Genomic DNA, 21,012 nt, shown 5'->3' on the forward strand with positions numbered 1-21,012 from the left:
TTTATTTATCCCTTTATACCAGAGTTTTCATCAGGGTATGACGGTATTAAATAATGAAACGTAAACACCGATCAGCCACAACATTATGACCACTGACATGAGAAGTAAATAACTTTGAGCATCTTGTGACAGTTGAATGTTCTTCTGGGAAACTTTAGGACCTGGCATTCATTGGTGTGGATGTTACTTAGACATGTAGCACCCACCTAGACCAGACCGGGCACCCCCACCCCATAGCAATGACACTCCTTGATGGCAGCAGCCATCCCCAGCAGGATGCAGCCTGACACAGACACACACACACAAAAAAAACACGAAGAACAGCACAAGGTGTTGGCCTCCAAATTCACTAGATCCCAAACTGATCAAGTATCTGTGGGATGATCCATAGAGGCCCCTCCCCTCAAAGGCCCCCCCACTGACAACATCCTGTTGCCAGACACCACAGGACACCCTCAGAAGGCCCATGTCCATTCTCTCATGAGTCACACCTGCAGACCTGAGACCTACACAATATTGGGAAGATGGTCATAATGTTATGCCTGATCAGTGTGTATGTGATAATGGCAAATGATGTCAGTGACGACACCTAGTGGTACATTTTGTGCACTACAACAAACCTCTTCAGTACAAAATGTACCAGTGTTAAAGATAACCTGTTGATACCACTCAAGCCTTCTTATGTTTTACACACTGATAGTTTCGCACTTGCACCAAAGTGGCAATAAAAGTGACTTCTTGTGGAATCACATTAAATTTATCCTGGTTATAGGTCGCTGAGATCAGTTGATAAGGGCAGACAGCAATCACTGAACTGAACTGAATTTAACACCGTCCAGGTCTCCTGGGCGCTTTCAGTCAGTCAGACAGTAACGAGCTTTAATCTGCATTTCATGTATTTACTGTATGTGTGCAGCTTTGCATTATTGATGTGTGTGTGTGTGCAGGCAAGGGGGTGAGAGAGGGTGGTGGGTGGGGGGAGGGAGACAGTACACATGTAGCTAGCTCATGTATGTGTAACCCCAGAAAGTGATTTTCCAGATTCTGAACCCAAACTCGTAGACATGCGCGCTGTGCTGGGTTTTATTACAGACGCTGTTATTAGTTTTATAACCCGGCACAGACGTCGTTGAACCTGACTCTGAGTTTGGAGATAACATATTTGCTGCTTTCACGATAAAATCCTTACTGGTGCAAAGCAGCGTTCACACCACGTTGCATCATCCATGTGTCAGCTTCTCTAATATCATATCATTTTAAAACTAAGTCCATGAAGTCCATTAAATGTTTGCATTATGGGTTTGTTGCTATTTCTTTTATTCCCCTTGCTTTTTTGACCCTTCCTCCATCCATCCTGTCTCCAAACCTCCACCATATTTCCATATAACGCCCAACGTTGCAAATATTAATTTTCTCTCTTGCTTTTCTTCTTGTTCTCTACATCTGTTCCACGTCGCTCCAAACATCTGTCTTTCCACACCCTCCGTTCCCTTCCCTTCCTTCGTCGTCCGTCTTCCATTTGCTCCCCGTCTCTGTGCGTCCATCCTCTGGCTCTCAGATCACGATAAGCCGAGGGGAGGAGTGCGTTCTGGAGGACAACTCTCAGAGGACCAAGTGGAAGGTGATCAGTCCGACGGGGAACGAGGCCATGGTGCCCTCTGTGTGTTTCACCGTCCCACCTCCGAACCAGGAGGCCATCGAAACAGCCAGCAGGTCAGACTCGGACAGAAACAGACTCGTCTAGATTTTATAGACGAAGACTTGATTAATCAAAGGTGGAAGATATGACTTCTGTATTGCTAATCTGTATTAATGGGATTCCTGTTGCATGTCCAGGACTGAGCAGCTGTACCAGAAGGTCATGTCTCTGTGGCATCAGCTCCACGTCAACATGAAAAGCGTGGTGTCCTGGCACTACCTGGGCAAAGACATCGCCACCGTCTCTAGTTGGAACCTCGACGCGGTGAGACGTCTGTTTTGTTTTTTCCACTCTGTTCTGTTTAACTTCAATCTGCTCCGCCTGACTCATATTCTCCCTCTCCCCCGTCAGGTTCGTCGTCAGTCTCCGTCGGAGCGCCAGCACGTCCTGGATCACCTGGAGTCCCAGCTGGCCGACTTCCTGTCCGACAGCAAGGAGAGCTCTCTGTTCACGCCGGCCGAACGACGAGAGCTGGAGAAGCAGGTTCAGGAGGCGCAGCAGCACTGTCAGGACCTGCTGCTCAACATGGAGACGGGTGAGGAGGGACGGACAAATGAGACAAATCAGTTACAGAAGATGGATGAAAGAAAACAGGCGATTGGTTTCAGAGTTGCCTAAAATAACTCTGCTTTCTTTCCCCCTCCCTCCAGTGGAGAAGGACGAGTCCGTCTCCAAGTCGTACCTGTCTGAGCTGCAGAACATCACCCTCCGTCTAAATGAGGCCGAGCAGAGACTGATGAGGGGAATTGAGACTCCACCTCCCAGCCGGCTGTCAGGAGACTATTCCAACACTGCCGTCCAGATTGCAGACCAAGAGGTCAGTTTGAGCCCCACCTGCTGGAGCCGAAGGGCGATGGCACCTTTTATTAAGTTACTATTAGGTTCTTGAGTTGATCAGTTGAAAAGTCATCGTAAATGTTGATCATAAATGTTATATATTCTTCTTAGAGATGTTTGTCACACAATAAAACTTCTTCTTCTTGTCCAGAAGCTAAAGTCGGAGCTGGACACCCTTCGCTCCAGTTTGGGAGACGTGTCTCGTCGCTGCGTCACTTTCTTCGATGAGAAGCCCACGTCCTCCAGCGTCCCCCTCCTCCGCTCTGAACTCAGTCAAGCCGTGGAGAAGGTTGATAAACTGCACAACCTGTCTTCAGTCTACCTCGAAAAGTTAGTGAGCTTTAATGCTTTCAAGCACATGAAGCCATTCTGGTTTGTTGGTTCTATTTTTGATATCCACAACAATATTGATCTGTTTGCTTCAGATTAAAAACAGTTGATCTCCTGATGCGGAGCTTGGACGAAGCTGAGAGCCAAGTCAGGAAGTACGAGAGCAGACTAAGTGAAGAAGACATTGTTCCTGCCGACACGACGGCCATCCAAAGCCTCAGAGATCAGCTTGAGGTTAGTCACGCGCCATCGCATAACACTCTCACTCATCGAGCTGAATCTGAAACTCTAACCTTTGTTCTGCACGTTCGTGTCCGGTTCTGGTTTTCCAGAAGTGGCAGGCTGAGCTCCCCGATCAAGAGGGCATCTTCCAGTCTCTGCAGTCGGAGGTGGCTCGGGCCAAAGAGGCCGGCTCTCAGCTCAGCAGGTTACACTCGGACCGCAGCCCCGAGCTGGAGCGCTACCAGGAGAAGGCCAATGAGATGGCAGAGAGGTGGAGCGGAATCAAAAGACAGATGGAGACACGGTGAGGAGAAGGAGAATGAATGACTTGAAATAACTTAATGTAGTGGTTCACTGTCCTGCTTTAAATCTCATACTATGGCCATGCATGCTGGATGCTGAATGATCTGAAATCATGTTCCTGTTTCACTGCAGACGAGCTGATCTGGAAACTCTGGGCTCAGAACTGCAGCAGTACAGAGACGGACACTCTTATTTGATCAAGTGGATTGAAGAGACGACAGAGCGACAAGAAAACACACAACCTGAACAGAATGACAGCAAAGCGCTGTCCGAACAACTGGCCCAGCAGACGGTTAGAGACACTTAAATGCATCTGGTTAAGTCTTGATAAATGTAAAAAAACAAAGGACCTACAGCGTTACATTGGTTTGTTTTGTTGTCTCGTCAGGCATTAGTAGTGGAGATTGAACAGAACCAGACCAAACTAGACGAGTGCCAGACTCACTCCAAACAGTACTGCACCTCAGTGAAGGTAAGAAACCGCCTCAGAAAGCTCTGCTGTCGTTTAAGTTTTCCGTTTATTGATGAGTGAATTAAGTTCCACAATGCTTTTCATTCTGCAGGATTATGAACTACAGCTGATGACGTACAGAGCCTTTGTAGAGTCGACGCACAAGTCGCCCGTCAAGAGGAGGAGGATGCACTCCTCCTCTGACGCCATCACTCAGGAGGTCAGAACAATTTAATATCATGATCAGCAACAACTCTTATTTAAAGATAATTAAAATGTGTATCTGGGTGTAATTTGTCATTTGTTTCTCTCTAGTTTATGGACTTACGCACACGATATACAGCCTTGGTCACCTTGACAACCCAGCATGTAAAGTACATCAGCGATGCCCTGAGGAGACTGGAGGAGGAAGAGGTGAAGTTTGTTTTAAATGATACCTGGAGCAGTTTGTTTGTTTGTTTGTTTGCTAACGGGTTTCCATTTCTTGATCTGTGCAGAAAGAGGTGGAGGAGGAGAAGCAGGCCAGAGTGGGCCAGGTTTCAGACCTGCTGGGTTGGGTCAAAGGCCTCCAGGGACGGACTGGGGGTCCCAACGCTGAGTCTTCACTTGCTGCACAACAGGTACGTCGCTACAGTGGGTTTGAACTGTGAAGACTGAACTGTACACTGATCAGCCAAAACATTTGACAGGAGAAATACATAACATTAACCATCTTGTATTAATTCAATGTTCTGCTGGGAAACTTTTGGACCTGACATTCATTGGTGTGGATGTTACTTGTAGCACTATTAAATTTTAGTATAACACCATGAACTTTATCTGGATGCTGATGCACCCTTACATGTAGCACCTAGACCAGACCAGGCACCCCCACCCCATAGCAATGACACTCCTTGATGGCAGCAGCCATCCCCAGCAGGATGCAGCCTGACACAGACACACACACAAAAACACTTTAGGAACAACTAAAAAAAACATGAAGAACAGCACAAGGTTTTGACCTCTAAATTCACTACATCCCAAACAGGACACCCTCAGAAGGCCCATGTCCATTCTCTGATGAGTCACAGCTGTTTTGTAGGCTTCTGGAAGGTGTTCATAATGTTATGCCTGATCGGTGTATGTACTGTACGTGTATATTGAATATATAATACTAATTCCATGGTTTTCTATCTTCTGCAGGCTATCAGTGAACAGCTCGCAGCCAAGAAAGACCAGGTGTCTGAGGCCATAAGGAGCACACAGGCCTTCCTGATGTCTAAACAGGCGAGCAAGTAAGTTAACAAACACATTTAATTTAATTTACTTTCCAAACACACACAGGAAATAACTTGTGCTCTAGAAACCAGCTAAGAATAAAACACATCTGGGATCATGTAAGCAGTGCACAAACACACTTGTCTTCCATTTAGCTTCTGTTCCATATTTATCACCACAGATTCCTCATATAACCTTTAAAAGTTCTATAACTGGATTAGTTAAACTGCTTCTCTAAACGTCTCCCTCCCTGTGTCCTTCCCAGGTTGTCCCCAGAGGAGCGCGCCCACGTGGAGGCTCAGCTGAACGAGCTGACGGCCGCCTACAACCAGCTGTGTGACAGCTCCACCCAGCAGCTGCAGCAGCTGGAGCAGCAGCTGGCCAAAGAGGAGGAGCGAAAGGTATATTTGTTGGTGGGACGGGCTGAGAGGGAGGAGTCCCTCAGCAGCTTTGTGACAAAAATGTATTCTGCTTACGCGAGCTTGAAGGAAAATAACCGTGAAGGTACTTTTATGAAAAAATGTTGCTTTGAGTCCGAAAACGCTTGCAAGCTAAGCGTCAGTTTATGTGCGTGTGTGTTGTACAGCATGTTGTGTGTTCACAGAGTGTGCATTTAAAAAAAACATCACCACCATTGATGAATCTCACTCATTGACATCACAGACCCGGTTCAGACGTATACTCTAAAACAGCCTAAAAGTCATTACGACTCTTCTGCTGCACAGATTCAAGTAAAAGCTGGTTTACATTGTCTGAACTGGGGCTCAGCATGGAGTTATCCACTCTCACATCCTAAAAGCCTGCAGTCTTGTCATTAACTGTCCCCGTCGTCATCGTCATCATCATTGGAAAATACATCTGCTGAACTGCTAACATGGTTAATACATGGCCTTCGTGGTGCCGCACTAGTCATGCTAGCAGTTAGGAAAACAAAAGCTGCTTTTCATAGACGCATCGTAGAAAAAATCAAAGTAGATGCAGCTTCACATTCACCGTCATCTCTACAAAAAGGTGTAATGTTTATTTTCTTTATATAGTGGTGTAACATCGCCACTGCATAAAGTCAACACATTACATTCGACCACTCACGTTGCCATAAAATCCTCTCCTGTCAAAATAAAAAAATATATGGTTGAATGTGTGTGAGAATTCCAGGTTTGCAGCAGTCCTTCATAATGATAATTCTTATTGTCTTACAGCCCTACCTGATAGGTTATTCCTATGTTCACGTTGTATGTTTTTACAGTGGATCTCGAACGAGCAAAAAGTTTTGTTTTAGAGTGTAAGAGCACCAGAGGCCGGCTATGCAAAAAAAAAAAAAAAAAAAAAAAGAAACACTTCACCATTTGAGCATGTTGTGTCCAGATCACAAAAGTGCGTGTGTGTGAATGAGAATTTCTGTGTTTGTTCTAATGCATACTATTAATGTGTGAAACTTTAAACCAGCGTTGTGCTTGAAAATCACTAACAGCTGCCAAAGGAGAATTGTGGACACCCGAGCTCTGAGCCGAGGATCAGAATGAGAGAGCAAAGCAGGACTTTACTAGTTAGCAAGTTTGGTCGTGCAGTTAGTTTTAGTGGGAATCGTAACTTACCTCACAGTACAATGCTGTCCCAAAGATTATTAGTATACTCTTTCGCAACTAAATGGGTAAAGCTACCTCCTAAATGTTGCACATTGAGATAAGTTTGTCCCAACCCAATCGGTTAATAGTATCTGCTCCAGGTAGTCATGGTTTAGCAGTTCCTCCTCCAGTTTGAAGGTCAGATGTAGGATGTAGTGTTAGGAGTCAGACTGAAGGCATGCAGAATGCTAACAACCAGCTTCTCACCTGTCGCGCCTCGCTCTGCCGAGCCATAAGCTGGCCCATTAGTGTGTGTGCGCCACGGGACAAGCCCGTACGGTAAGTAGCGCTCGCTTTCTCTCTTACCGTTGCCTGTAAAAAAAACAATTGGACCTTTTATTCTACTGAATATGTGTGTGTCTTTGCTTACCTTTACCTGTAGCTTTCTCTGCTTTTTTGCATGCGTAGTGCTTGTTTTAGAGTAGTGATGGTAAGTATTGAACTGCTATTTAATATAATAAATAAACCCATGTTAATAAGTGCAATTTAGATTTTAAACCTTTTGTGGCAGGTGGTTGTGGGTTTTCCTCTATTTCTTTTTCTTACCTACCCATAATAATAATTGTACAATATAATAAGATAACATAGTGACATTACATAATACATGTACTGGCGACCACTGATACCAGAACGAATATCAACTGTATTTTCGTTTCCCGTTTCTTTTTGTAGAACCAAATTGCCATTGCTGGAGTGATTGACCTGGGAACAGTGGAAACGTTCCCTGTGTTCCAAGCAGCCCAACGTGGTCTTATCGATCAGGACACCTGTCATGTACTCCTGGAGGCCCAGCTCATTATGGGTGGGCTCCTTCTACCTGGGTCCAATGTCCATTATTCACTGGAACAAGGTCTAACTCAAGGCCTCGTCAACACCCATGCCCGACAGTCCCTGTCTGAGCTTGAGAGTGCCTTATATTTGATGGAAACGTCCGTGGATGAGCATCAACAAAACATGTTGCCTGCAGCTGCAGCCATGGAGTCTGGACTCATCAGAGAGGAAGTGGGACTTCGTATTCTTGAGCTCCAGGTCAACACTGGAGGCCTGAGAGATGCAACTGGTGAAATCATGAGTTTGGAGCAAGCGGTGGACAAGAGACTTTTGACTCCCAGAATCTTCTCCAAGCTACAGTCTAGACTGCAGCACAGAGAGCTGATCGATCCAAACACAGCAGAAAAAATAAGCCTCCATGAGCTCCAGCAACGCTGCGTTCTCGATGATGACTCAGGTCTCCTCCTCTTCCCTGTCAAACAGCAGCCTGGAGGAACTGTTTGCCTCCGTTCTGGAAGAAAAGTTGGCATCTTCCGTGCAGTCCAGGAAGGACTGATTGATCGGAAAGTAACAGTACGACTTCTTGAAGCTCAGCTCTTTGCCGGCGGTATTGTTGACCCACGTTCTGGCCACCGGCTGACGATTGATGAAGCTGTGCGTCATGGGCTTATGGACCAGGATTTAGCCTGTGCCATGTTGGCACGGCAACTGCAAAACGGGGGTATTCTTGACCCTTTCAGTGGAGAACGTTTGGGTTTAGAGGAGAGTATTCACAGGGACCTCCTCTCTCCTCGTTTGGCTCTGTTGGTCCTTGAGTCCCTCTGGGCTTTTATGGGACTTCTCTGGCCTGAATCTGGAGAACTACAGCCCATTGCTGAGGCTGTTCAACAAGGAGTGATCTCCGGAGATCTAGCAAGGAACATACTAAGACAGCGACATGCCATCGGGGCTTTATACAACCCAGAAAGCCTCCAGGTGCTGCCTCTAAACCAGGCGGCTGAAGCTGTCCTTGAGCCCAGTGTTGTCAGTTTTCTCAGAGACGTCCACATACCTGATGTTCTGTCCAACATGAACCAATCAGGTACACCATCCCTAAACCGAATGAGCTGGGGCTCCACCAGCTCCTCTCCACCTCCATCCTCTCCACTTTCATTATCATTTCCTTCAGGCCTTGTTCTGGAAACTCCACCAACCGACGGGAAAGATCCTGAAGAACAAGCCAGAGACAAGCTGCTGTTTCACCTCATGACTCACAGCTACGTCGATGCTCATTCTGGGAAACGGTTGGTGCTGCTGGACCCTGAGCTGGTTGAGTTGGTCAAAGCCACTGACCTGTTTTCTGGAGAATCAAGTCATGTTGAGTCTGTAAGCAGCTTGGCCAGAGATGAAAGAAATGTGCAAACAGAGAGAGACTTTAGTTTGACAGACAATGGAATGAGTGACAAACAAATTGAAGTTGAAGATGCACCAAGCCAAGACTTTGAGATGAGTGATGCAAGCAATCTAGAAAAAGCATATGATGAGGAAAGTGACAACAACTTGCTTCAGAAAGCATCAGCAACTGTGGAGGGTGATTCAGCTGTTGTAGCTCAAGATGAAACATGTTTAGACAAACATGCAAAAGTGCATGAGCCAACGATAAAAGTGTCCAGGCTTGAAAGTATAAAAGCTTCAGCTAAACCCCTTAAGGAGGAATTAACAAAAGGCCCAGACGAGATGGTAGAAACTGAAGCCAAATCCTCGGATAGTCCTGGTGAGAATACTAGTGGTACAATCCCAATGGTTCCTAGAAAACCAGCCACAGCGCCACTCAAATCAGAGGAAGAAATTGAAAGGGAGACAATGAAAGAACACTTCCAAGGAGACATAACAAGTAATGAAGTTAATTTAACACAATATGAAGAAAAGAAAGATATAAAACATTCCCAGACAGAATCAGAAAGGATCAAACAAACTGTGTCTGCAACAGAGATGGACACAGAGCATGCTAAGACTCAGTTTGATATCCTTGAATCAGCCACAGAGAAGCAAGAGGAGGATGCTGAATTGGACAGGTTAGTCGTAGAGCTCAAAAAAGGAGGTCTGATGACAGAGGAAGGGGAAAGGTTGCTGCCAGATGAGGCAGTAGCACAGGGTGTCCTTCCTGGCCATGCAGCAGTTAAATTAATGGCTCGGGCAGGTCTGTTCGGGGGTTTCTTAGATGCCAGCAGCGGTGAGTCACTCAGCATGGGGAAAGTTATGCAAGAAGGCTTACTAGATGAAGATCTAATGTGGAGTGTCCTGAAGTCGGATAAAACCCTTGCAGGGTTTGTGGATGTAGAGAAAGGGCAGATCTGTGGGGTGAAGGAGGCAGCTCAGGCGGGACTGATTGACCCCAACACTGCAGCTCGGCTTCTAGAAGCCCAGGTGGCATCGGGGGGGATTGTTGACCTGCAAAGGGATAAGAAGGTCTCTGTCACTCTGGCAGCAAACCTGGGACTGATTGAGGAAGATCAGAGAGAAGAACTTGTAGCTCTAGAGAAAGCATGCAAAGGAAAGGATGCAGATTCCTCAACAGCTTTAAAGAAAGCCAGTTTACAGCTACAGATGGAAGGTGTTGTTGACCCAGAATCTAAGGCTCCTGTTCCTCTGGAGCAAGCAATTCAGAAAGGGTTGATTAAGTCAGAGGAGGCGTATCAGGCATTGGCAAGGCAGGTGGCTGAAGGTGGTATATTACACCATGCATCAGGAATGAGGCTTCCAGTCTCTGATGCCGTCGACAGAGGACTAGTAGATCGGTCCATTGCTCCTGGGCTAGAGGAACTAGAGTGGGTCTACCAAGGAAAAGTCAGCCATACAAGTCACCCAGAAGCTGTTGTTTTCCAGGCATCAACTGGAGCTATTTTAGACCCTGACACTGGATTTAAACTAACATTGACGGAGGCCGTTTCTAAAGGTCTCCTAGATGAAGACATAGCCGGTGAAGTCATGGCTTCTCCAGCAGCAGCACAAGGGGTTCTTGATCCCCAAACTGCACGGATTGTGCCTTACTCAGAACTTGTGAGCCAGGGTAAGATAGATATCGAAACAGGCAAGCGCTTCTTGGAGGTGAAACCATTCCGAGGTGTTCCAGGTGAGCAAACAAATGAAAAACTGACCGTTCCTGAGGCAGTGGCATTAAAGAAAGTTGACCCTGTTCCAGCACTGAGGCTGCTACAAAGCCAGGCAGACAGTGGAGGAATTATTGACATAAGAACTGGAGAAAGGCTTCCTCTACCCGTAGCCTTTAGGAGGGGGTTAGTTGAAGATGATATGGTCAAGGAAATAGCCACTAACCAGCTTTTGAAAGGAGGATTAGTTGACCCTGCGACTGGACAAAGAGTTTCAAATCTCACTGATGCCGTCGCAGTAGGACTGATATCGAGTGATATTGCTTCAGAGATTCAGGAGAAAGTTGCTTCTCTGGAGACAGGTGACGGAGGTAGCTCTACACCGGTTGCCTCATCAAGTGCATACAGCCCTGTTATCTTAATGTCAGTGTCCAGCCCAGACAGCCCGGCAAATTGGTCTGACGCAAGCACTGAGGTAGCATCAAGGTCTCCACTTTCAATGAGAGGGGTAGAAGTTGCACAGAATGACGAAAAGATATCTGAGGGTCCAGATCAGTCACGCTTTTATGATTCAGGAGACGAGGAAAAAGCAGAGGAACTAGAGCCAGTGGAAGACAAGTCTTTAACTGAGCCAGACCAGTCCATGGACCTCTTGTTTCAGTTTGCAACTAATGTTGAGAAAAGAATTCAGCAAGCTATAGAGGAAATAAAACCACAGGACAACGTCACTAGATCAGAGAAGATTCCCCAACAGGAGACGGATGAGAAACATAAAATAGGTGAGACTCAAATTGATGATAAAGAAAGGGAAAGGACCGGAGAGTCCATACAGGAACACATCTATCAGACTGACAGTGATTCACAGAAAGAGATCAGAAAAGAGTTTAAAGAGGATGATGTGAAGGATGAGGAAAAGGATAGACCCAGAGATGAGAGCACTTTAGTGATCCATCCTGTCTCGGATGGTGGGAACCTCACAGGGTTAGTGGCAGCAGAGATTACAGATGAAAAGGAAAGCAAAGGTAGCATGGAGCTGTCAAAACTGATTGAAGAGGAATATAGAAAGACACATCTGGCACCGCAGAGAGATGATGATGTAAGTGAGAAAGCTGAAGGACGAGAGACAAAGAAACCTTCAAATGTTGAAGATTTAGAGATCAAAACTAGCGTTGATGTTGAGCAGGCTGACCAGATACCAGCCCCTCCATCCAAAGAGTCAGAAAACAAGAACAAGAAGAAGAAGAAAAATAAAAAGAAGGCCAAAGGTAAAGATGATGCAGAGAGTGAAACTCACCCTCCAGAGATAAAACATGCGTCTCGGATTGAAAAAGCTGATGCAAAACCTGAAGTTCATTCAGATGCACCACAGGACGGATACAAGAAATCCCAGATTCGTGATCGTGCAGCTTCAGAAGTGACGCCTACTGGAGAAAGAGAAGCAAAGATTGATGGGAAATTAGAGCTTGAGAAAGATGCACCTAAAATGGTGTTAGTAAAAAAGACAGACAAGGATGATAAGAAAGAGGAGACGACGAAAGAGAAGCAGGAAGGAGAATCTAAAGAAAATGTTCCTGTGTCTCGGCTACCACGAAAACAAGAGAGCAGTCACGAGGTAAAGAAAAAGAAAGAGAAAGATTTGCCTCAGAAGTCAACTCTACCAGACGACGAGAAAGCAGCCCTGATCCTGAAAGCCAAAGAGAGTATTCTTAAAAAGGTGTTTGAAAAAGGAGTGAGTGAGAAGCAGGCTGCTGAGGAGCTGGAGGCTCTGCGCAAGGAGGTGGGGAAGAAGGAGAGTCAAGGCCCGGCTGTCAGAGATGTAAAGGCTGAGACTCTGCATGTGGACGCTGGTGGAGTGGAGAGTCGTCCTGTCGGAGACGATGGTGTCAAGAAACCCAGCGGTTTGCAAACAGAGAGTAAAGATCAAATGCAGGTGACGGACGTCGAAGGGAAAGATGCTGTGGAGAAAGCTTCGTCCAAACCTCTGGAGGTTTCTTCAAACGAGAGAGAGAAGAAGAGCAGCAGGATTGGAAAGGAAGACGTAAAAGAGACGGCTCTGCCAGTCCCGATTAAAGAAACTCTGACTACTAAACCGAACAAGAAGAGTAAGAAGTCCAAGAGTCTAAAAGTGACGGACAAACCTGAGCCTCATAAAGAGAAATCACTGACTGATGAAAAAACTACAATAAAATCCACCGAGGCAAAACCAAAATCAGAAAGCTCAAGTTTGACGAAGGAGCAAAGGACGGACAGACATCCTGAAGATCATTCAGTGAGTGATGCCTTCAAGCCTTCAGTGGGTGACGACGCTAATGAAGTGGAGACGTCTGTAATTCATACTCAAGGAGCTGAGACTCTTCAACAAAGTCCACCACGTTTAAGTAAAACGCCAGAGCCCAACGTTCACGTTGAGGAACACGTACAAGCAGCAGCAATTCCATCTGTTGGGAAAGAAGTCGTCCACGCAGACACCGAGGAATCCACCGACTCCTCTCATGAAAGCAAACAGTCCACAGCTCAGTCTAAACCTACTGGTCCACAGCCAGACAAAACAGCAAGGAAAGGCAAAAAGAAGAAGAGGCACCAATCACCTGAAGCTGAAAGAAGCAGTGTCTCCGAATCCAGTATGAGCCAACAGGAACATGTTGACTCTCCAGAATCTGCTCCTCTGTGCTCAGATGAAGCTTCAGCTGAGTCCGAATCACTCGGAGTTCCTGAGTCGGATACAACAGCTGAGAGCTGGGGAGAAGAAGACGACGATGTATCCGGTGAGAGACGAGAAGCTGCGTCAAAGAAAGAGGAGACGGCACCTACACCTGGAAAGGTGAGACGAACCAGAACATGAAATATCTCTTTTTGGATAGACTCGCTTTTATACATTTTTTAATATGTTTGTATGTTTTTTTTTTCTGTTCCCACAGTCGTCTCTAAAGCGTCAGGAATGCTTGGAGCACGACCAGCGAATTGTCGCCCTGGTCTCCATGGTGAGACACATCGAGGTCCGACTGAAGCAGCAGCAGCAGCAGTCGGTCGGCCGCAGCCTCATCGCGCTGGACGACACCATCAGTCAGACCGAGGTGAAATATACATCAGCACACGTCAATGTGCCTTATTAATGGATGCTTAAAAATTACTTTGGAGTTGAGTGTAACAAACAAAGCAAGTGATTTAAGGATTATACTCTTACCAAACAGGATTTTCTTTTCTTTCCCTAATCTGTCTCACAGACTCTGGACCTTGAACTGCGCGACTTGGAGCCTGAGATCAACAAGGAAGTGGAGGCCGCCGAGAAACTGCTGAAGTCCCAACCTAAAGATGTCCCTCCACAGCTCCTATTGGCCCTGGAGAAGGACGGGCGGTGCTTGGCTCGGGGTTACGAGGCGGCCAGGGCGCTTTCTGAGGGCATTCTGCAGAGTATGCGAGACCACAGAGACTCGTATAAGGTAACGGCAGAGAAAACCAGAAAGGAAGAAATATGGTTTACCCCATGAGAGGGAGATACTGAAAAGTTTGAAAACTTTTTTTTTTTAGGATGCAGTAACAGCTGAGCTGAAGTCACTGGGGCAACAAGTGGAGAACCTGCTCTCCTGGTTGAGGGAGACGGAGACTCAGATGGATGGAGGGATGGCGGAAAAGACAGAGAAGGCAGAGAAAGATGATCATGATCGGCTCACACAGCAGCTCAATCTTTGCAAGGCAAGTTGTCTGAACTGAGGAACTCTGTTTTTGTCTCCACTTTCCTCTGATATTTACCCTTCCTTTTCTCTTCCCCTGAAGGAGCTCCAGGCCTCCCTGATGGCTCGCTCCAACGAGGTCAACAACGTGGCCCTGGACATTCAGGTGTTCATCTCGGAGCGAGCGCCGGACCTGGCCCCGGAGCAGAGCAGGCAGCTCCTGGGTCACCTCCAGCAGCTGCAGCGAGCCTTCCACCGAGCGTCGGGCCGAGCTCAGGCCTGGGCCGACGCCCTGTCGGCGCAGAGAGAGAGGGAGGAGGAGCGGCAGCAGCGCAGGGAAAGGGCGAAAGACGAGGAGGAGGACCGAGAGAGGCAGAGTGCAAGGGAGAGAGAGGTTTGGAAAAAGATGATTGAGATGGTTTTAAGTATTCACATTTACTGCAAAGCTTCGTTTGTCGTGCTGTTAACCGTTGCCGTGCTTTCTCACACAACATCTCAACTCAGGATGCGCTCATGTTCTATAAAATCCATAAAAACTAGAAAAGCCCGATGTTAAAATAAAAACCTGCTAACCTCCACCATAGCTTCAACCTTTAGTTCCATCTCAAACTTCATTTCATACGTCGTTAAGCACCGTACTGCTGCTGTCCTTGTTGCAAATGCTCGTATCACCACCCTCACCACGATTACTCAGGCTTATTGTCATTGCAAGTGTGTTTGCTTCTCTGCACGTCTCTTTAACATGTGTATCATTAACCTGTTTGCCTTGCTGTTCCAGATTGCCACTGAAGAAAATGGCTTGTGTCACGGCGGTAAAAGGCAGAAAACGCCTCGCTGGCTACAGAGCTTAACCGTTTTTCCTCTTGTCTCCGCTCAGCACACGGGAGAAAGAGGAAAAACAGCTAATAATGATAATAATGTTTGATTTCTCTTTGTATTGTTTGTAAAAATATATATGTATGTCTGCCTGTGTGTGTGTGTGTGTGAGAAGGTGTGAACTCTGGACACAATCTGCTCAAAGCTTGGCAAAGTGGGCACTACACAAGAGTTTTGTTTTAGAGGCTTTTAGTTTGCGTTTATATGAAATCAGAGAAGGTGTTTTCTTGTCACAAGATCCTGATTAATTATTAATTATGGACTCTTTTAGCACCAACTCCTGCCAGTATCAGTTTTCATCACATTCTCTTTCTTTGCGGGTCTGTTCCCTGTGTTCTTTCCTCCCTCTCTCCTCCAAATCTCTCAGGTGGTGCAGCAGCAGAAAGCAGAGTGTTCTCAGAAACTGGAAGGCCTCAACATGTGGCTGGCCGGAGCCGCCGGTCTGCTGGCCAGTCAGAGAGGTGGAGCAGAGTCAGGTGATGTGGACGTCCTGCAGGAGAAGCAGAAAAAACTGAAGGTATGTCTCTGTGTATCAGTCAGATGTTGGGGTGTTATTCGCTGAGTTAAAAACGCTCTGTGACTAGATCCTCTTGTTTTCTTCCCCCCGTCTTCAGGAAGTACAGAAGGAGCTGCAGACTAAAGCTGAAGGCATCGCTGAGGCCATCCGGTCTGTGGAGGAGTTCTTAGCAGAGCGAGGGGAAAGTCTGAGCCCGGAGGAGAGGGAGAACCTCCAGGGGGCGCTAACGAGAATGAAGGAGCAGTACAACAGTCTGAGAGATTCAGCAAATACGTCGGTGTCGGAGCTCGACACGGCCATCAGCGCCACCGTGCAGCAGAACACACAAAGAGTAAGAGTAATATCAATGGATGAGCTGTGGATATAAATCTCTTCCATTTTTATTATAACTGGTTTTGCCTTTTCCTGCAAAGACAGAGAGTAGAGATCCTTACTTTACTTACTACCCTCTTCTCTCAGGCGAAGGCAGTGGAAGAACTACAGGGGACCCAAAGCCAGATAGACTCTCTACTCAGTGAGCTGTCCTCCCTCAACAAACCAGACAGGAGAGGAGCTGGATCTGAAGACGTCGTCGATGCACCGTTTTCACAGCCAGAGGGCGCTGTGATGTCACATACAGAGATGCTGCAGGTTAAGAACTAATCTAATCTAATATATATTTAGCGTATTTTAACATCTCGTGGCATTAACAGGTTGTGACCTGTGCATGCTTTGACCTCCCCCCCCCCAGGCGGAGCTTCAGCAGCTTCAGTCTCAGCAGGCTCAGTTGCTGCAGATCACCCAATCAACTCGCTCCCTGTTGGACCAGCCTGACTCAACTGTTCCTCCTGAAGAGAAGCAGCGGCTGCGTGCTGCCCTGGACCAGCTGCAGGCTCAGCACCAGGAAAAGCTGCAGAGCTGCCAGGTACTTACACTCTAAATATGTGTTGAGCCTGAAATGAGAAATGGCAGCATCTACTGCTTGAGGTTCCACAAACTGACTTCTCCTGCTGTGGTTGTTTGTTTTTAGGACCGTCTGAGAAAGTCTGAGGCTCTGAAGGATGAGCTGTCAAAATTCCTCCAGGAGCATGGAAGTCTGGGAACGTGGCTGGAGCAAAGCGAACAGGAGCTCCGTTCTCTGGGGGAAGGAGAAACCGACGCACAGGGGCTGAAGGGCAGGCTGGAGGAGCACAGAAAGGTACAGAAACATTCACCACACAAGGCATAAGAAACCAGTAGGACACACCTGGAGCACTGTGAACTATCTGCCACTATTATATCAACAGGTTTAAGTTTTCCCAACAGTCCTAATCTTGATCATGCTTTCCATTAACATTCAGGAAGAATTGTTTGTTTGTCATTAGTTGCACGTTGCCGGTCTGACCTGTAAATGCTTCCGTGTTCCCAGCTTGCCGAGGACGTCATTTGCCACAAGGCCGACCTTCGCTTCGTCTCCATCTCGGGCCAGAAGGTTCTGGACTCCGTTCAAGGAGCTCTGGAGCAAGTTGGCGGTTCAGACCCGGCCCTGGAGGCCACCAGGCAGCTTGTAACCGACAAGCTACAGGACGCAAACCACAGATACACGACACTGCACACCAAGGTGAGAGACACTAGAATATAATCCAGAAAATCAGAAGCATCGGTTTTATCACGCTGTCTTAATTTAATGTAAATCGTTTGTGTGCAGTCAACAGAGTTGGGCGGCCGCTTGTCTGGCCTGTTGGAGAGATACCAGCAGTACCAGGATGAGGTCGTCTCCCTCCACTCCTGGCTCAGCGCTCAGGAACAAAACCAAAGCATAGCCAAGCCCAGCGGGGAGACGGACCCACAGAACCTACAGAACACACTACGACAAGTACAGGTGAAAGGATGTGAAGTTGTTATGATCTGGCCTAGAGAGTTTAAAAGGTGGAATACTAAACTTATATTATTGATTATATGTTTGTCTTCTGTCTTCAGCTGCTTCAGGATGAACTGGCAGAGCGCTCAGTGCAGCTGGAGAAGGTGAAGAGAGCAGGAAGAGATCTGGTCAGCACAGACGAATCTCCTTCTCTGAAAGCCGTCGACATCCTCTGTGCTGCAGGTCATTAAATGCCTTCACTTTACTTCTACTCTCAGACCACTGAGCCCTTGTTGTCTCTGACAGCTAACACTCATGATTTAAATGTTTTCATCCCTTCAGACGGTCTAGAGAAGAGGTTCGGATCCCTTTCTGCGTCCGTCTCCGAACGGGCCGAGCAGCTGCAGACGGCCGTGGCCCAGTCCGTCAGCGTCCAGGAGGGTCTGAAGGGTCTGCTCAGCTGGCTGGACCAACTGGCTCTGAACCCTGGACCGGTAGAGCCCACGGCACAGGCTGTACAAGACGCCCTGACCCAGAACCAGGTAGGGTACTAACCAGAAATCTCCTGCAGGCTTCTTCATAGCCTTTAAAACAGATTTTATTATGATGTTCACCTGAAAAGAAAACTTGTTTTTCGCTAACTTCTCCTCTTTCTTCTCCAGAAACTTCGCCAGGAGCTTCTTTCCCGGCAGGGCAGCGTGGAAGCGACCCGGGACTCTGTTTCCAGACTCCTTCAGAGCTCCGATGCCTCCACAGCCTCAGGCCTCCAGGGCAGTTTAGACGAACTGACTCAGCGCTTCGCGGCAGCGCAGGCCAGCCAAGCGGAGAGGGAGGCCGAGCTCAAGGGGCTGCTGCCCAGGCTGGAGAGCTACGAGCGGCTGGGGGCGGACCTCCACGTCTTTACCCAGAGCCGAATCAAAGCTCTGAGCCCCGTGGGGCAACCGGACCGCGGCGTGGACGACTACAGGCAGACCGTCGAGGTACGTAGTGTGGTCAGAGTAGAAAGGCAACCTCTTAGAGCTCTGTTAGGACGTCCCTGAGTTGGTCATGACTGGTTTCATCTGTGCTTCTTTTCTCAGGAGGTCAAATCGGAGCTGGAGCAGGAAGCCGGCCAGCTGAAATCCTTCTGCAGCCTCGGCACCGAGCTCAGCCAATCAAAAGCTTTCGGCAACACTCAGAGCTTATTGGAGAATGTCAAAGGAGTGACTGATGAGTTCAACCAGCTGGAGGAAAATGTCAACGAAAGGTAAAAATGTTAATGTCTTTTGTGGGTTTTTTGTTGGCATTGATGGTGTTAACTCCTCTCTTGTCCGTTGTGCAGTTCACTATTACAAACACAAGGGGGCACCAGATACCAATCAATCATCTGTAAATTCTTCAGCTGGATTTAATTTTTTCAAAATTAGGAAAGAAAATCAAAGATAAAGTTTGATTCGGTGCACACGTGCCTACTTAAAAACCTCTCGGTCGAACAGACTGCGCCACTGGCATTTTCCGAAACGTCTTTTCTAATTCCGTATGCCTCCGTGAAGGCAGCGGTTGCTATGGCTACCCCGTTTGACGTGGTATCAGTGAACAGCCACGCTTGAAGCCTGTCAGCGGGGGGGTTTATAAATACCGTCAGTCTGGTGCAGATTTATTGGAGTATGTGTGAGTTTGATGAGCTGCTCGTGTAAACTCGACCGTCAGAGTCTGTCCTGTATATATATTTTTTAATGTTTAATCAGATATTATAGAAATAAAGAGTGACATTTATTTGCAAATGATAAATACCTGGAGGAGCATACTCTTAACGACGTTAGAGATTATTTACTGTGTTGCTGGAGGTGCTGCGCAGTGTGTTTGTTTGGCTCTTACAGTGTGAGCTCATGAGGCCTGGGTGCTAATATAAGCTGAGTTCACATGGCTCGTTGTCCGTCCTATAAACTGCCCCCACGGATAACTCCCAGCCTTGAATCCCGAGGGAGAGAAAATAGCAGCATGATAATGATACCGCTCCGTGCCAGACGGCTTCTCTGGGCTGTTTTGTCTACGAGCAGTCAGCACATTTGCAGCCGTGGCTCGAGTCGGGTCACATAACAAAGAGAGAGAGAGAGGAGGGAGGTCGATGATGGGGATGTGTTAATGCTGCCTCTGGGCCGCGGTCGACCTTGAGTGCGTCTTGTCAGGAGACGTTTGTGTACAGTTTCCTCCTTGAGAGTGTCGTCTATAACCGTTCAGAGAAAATCATATGATTGGAATTGGAAACATAAAAATCAGAGTCAGAATGTCTTTATTGTCCTTGGACTCAGCACAACAAGAGCTATAGTCATCTCCCCTGTGGTGCAGATAAACTCTACAGTAATAAATAGGGCTAAGCTCCAGAACTATATGTGTATAAAACGTGATTTTAAGCTGAATGTTCTGTCTTTCTTCCTCGTCTTTACCTTCGCACTCATCCTCCTCCTCTCTGTTACTGCTCCCTGCCTTCTCTTAATGTCCTTAATATCACATTTTCTACATTTCTCTGACAGGTTTGCTGCCATTCAGACCTGTGAGCAGCAGCTGCTCCAGTTCCGCGGCCTCTCCGGCTCCCTCGCCCGATGGCTCCAGACAGCCCAGGACCAGCTGCCCTCCAAAGAGGCCAGCCTCAACACAGAGGGCCTGCAGAGGAGAGTCCAGCAGCTCAAGGTGTCTAATCGTTTAAAAATCATTTGTAGAGTTTAAGTTATAGAAAGAGGACGTTTAGAGACACGATGCTTGAAGCCGGTGGCTGAATCATGCGCTCAGTAACAAGCGTGACTCGCTTTATGACTGCAGGACCTGTTGAATGACTGGGAGTCACAGGGATCCAGGGTTCAGGAGCTGAACAAGACGGGCTCTGAGCTGGAGTCCCTCATCATCGACATCACCGCTCCTCAGACCAAATCTGGTAAGAGCGAGGACGGAAACGCCGCCACGCTGAACCCGTCTCCCACTCTCCCTCTGCTTCACCCACTTATTTTGCACATTAGAGCCAGTGAAGCGTTTGAGCGAGATTTGCAGATAACGGTGTGGGTGGGAGGAAGAGAAATGACCAAGTGATTTATTTATTTTTTTTTTCAAACTATCTGAGCCATGAGAAATAAATGAGAAGCAAACTCTGAACAGCAGGATGGAGACGGCATAAAACAATGGTTATTTTCTCTATTTATTTATATACACCGATCAGCCACAACATTAAAACCACTGACAGGAGAAGTGAAAAACATTGATCATCTTGTGACAATTCAGTGTTCTGCTGGGAAACTTTTGGACCTGGCATTCATTGGTGTGGATGTTACTTAGACATGTAGCACCCACCTAGACCAGACCAGACACCCCCACCCCATAGCAATGACACTCCTTGATGGAAGCATCTATCCACAGCAGGATGCAGCCTGCAGCACAAGGTGTTGACCTGGCCTCCAAATTCACTAGATCCCAGACTGATCAAGTATCTGAGGAATGATGTGGGATGAAGCCACAAACTTAAGCCTTAAGAATGATTATAAAGATGAACGTGAGCAGTTATTTTCTTAAGCATG

General features: G+C 47.2%; 1 protein-coding gene across 10 annotated transcripts in view; it reads left to right on the forward strand.

Moving 5' to 3' along the window:
- The window catches only part of macf1a (microtubule actin crosslinking factor 1a), a 203,567-nt gene that overhangs the window by 115,184 nt on the left and 67,371 nt on the right, over positions 1 to 21,012 (forward strand). For 9 of the 10 annotated variants that reach the window (XM_084563044.1, XM_084563040.1, XM_084563038.1 and 6 more), the window contains 32 exons: positions 1,559 to 1,713; positions 1,837 to 1,963; positions 2,051 to 2,234; positions 2,350 to 2,516; positions 2,688 to 2,866; positions 2,962 to 3,100; positions 3,199 to 3,392; positions 3,524 to 3,683; positions 3,780 to 3,863; positions 3,955 to 4,062; positions 4,158 to 4,256; positions 4,340 to 4,462; positions 5,025 to 5,116; positions 5,365 to 5,500; positions 7,397 to 13,405; positions 13,503 to 13,658; positions 13,809 to 14,024; positions 14,113 to 14,277; positions 14,359 to 14,649; positions 15,499 to 15,648; positions 15,746 to 15,979; positions 16,108 to 16,278; positions 16,379 to 16,552; positions 16,658 to 16,825; positions 17,036 to 17,227; positions 17,315 to 17,488; positions 17,587 to 17,710; positions 17,810 to 18,009; positions 18,130 to 18,447; positions 18,547 to 18,713; positions 19,981 to 20,137; positions 20,267 to 20,378. In XM_084563044.1, coding sequence (XP_084419170.1) covers positions 1,559 to 1,713; positions 1,837 to 1,963; positions 2,051 to 2,234; positions 2,350 to 2,516; positions 2,688 to 2,866; positions 2,962 to 3,100; positions 3,199 to 3,392; positions 3,524 to 3,683; positions 3,780 to 3,863; positions 3,955 to 4,062; positions 4,158 to 4,256; positions 4,340 to 4,462; positions 5,025 to 5,116; positions 5,365 to 5,500; positions 7,397 to 13,405; positions 13,503 to 13,658; positions 13,809 to 14,024; positions 14,113 to 14,277; positions 14,359 to 14,649; positions 15,499 to 15,648; positions 15,746 to 15,979; positions 16,108 to 16,278; positions 16,379 to 16,552; positions 16,658 to 16,825; positions 17,036 to 17,227; positions 17,315 to 17,488; positions 17,587 to 17,710; positions 17,810 to 18,009; positions 18,130 to 18,447; positions 18,547 to 18,713; positions 19,981 to 20,137; positions 20,267 to 20,378 — 11,125 coding nt within the window. The remainder of the gene's footprint in view (positions 1 to 1,558; positions 1,714 to 1,836; positions 1,964 to 2,050; positions 2,235 to 2,349; positions 2,517 to 2,687; positions 2,867 to 2,961; positions 3,101 to 3,198; positions 3,393 to 3,523; positions 3,684 to 3,779; positions 3,864 to 3,954; positions 4,063 to 4,157; positions 4,257 to 4,339; positions 4,463 to 5,024; positions 5,117 to 5,364; positions 5,501 to 7,396; positions 13,406 to 13,502; positions 13,659 to 13,808; positions 14,025 to 14,112; positions 14,278 to 14,358; positions 14,650 to 15,498; positions 15,649 to 15,745; positions 15,980 to 16,107; positions 16,279 to 16,378; positions 16,553 to 16,657; positions 16,826 to 17,035; positions 17,228 to 17,314; positions 17,489 to 17,586; positions 17,711 to 17,809; positions 18,010 to 18,129; positions 18,448 to 18,546; positions 18,714 to 19,980; positions 20,138 to 20,266; positions 20,379 to 21,012) is intronic. The other variant, XM_084563036.1, reaches the window with a different exon arrangement.

This window comes from Chelon labrosus (assembly GCF_963514085.1).
Source record: "Chelon labrosus genome assembly, chromosome: 16".
Classification (NCBI taxonomy): domain Eukaryota; kingdom Metazoa; phylum Chordata; class Actinopteri; order Mugiliformes; family Mugilidae; genus Chelon; species Chelon labrosus.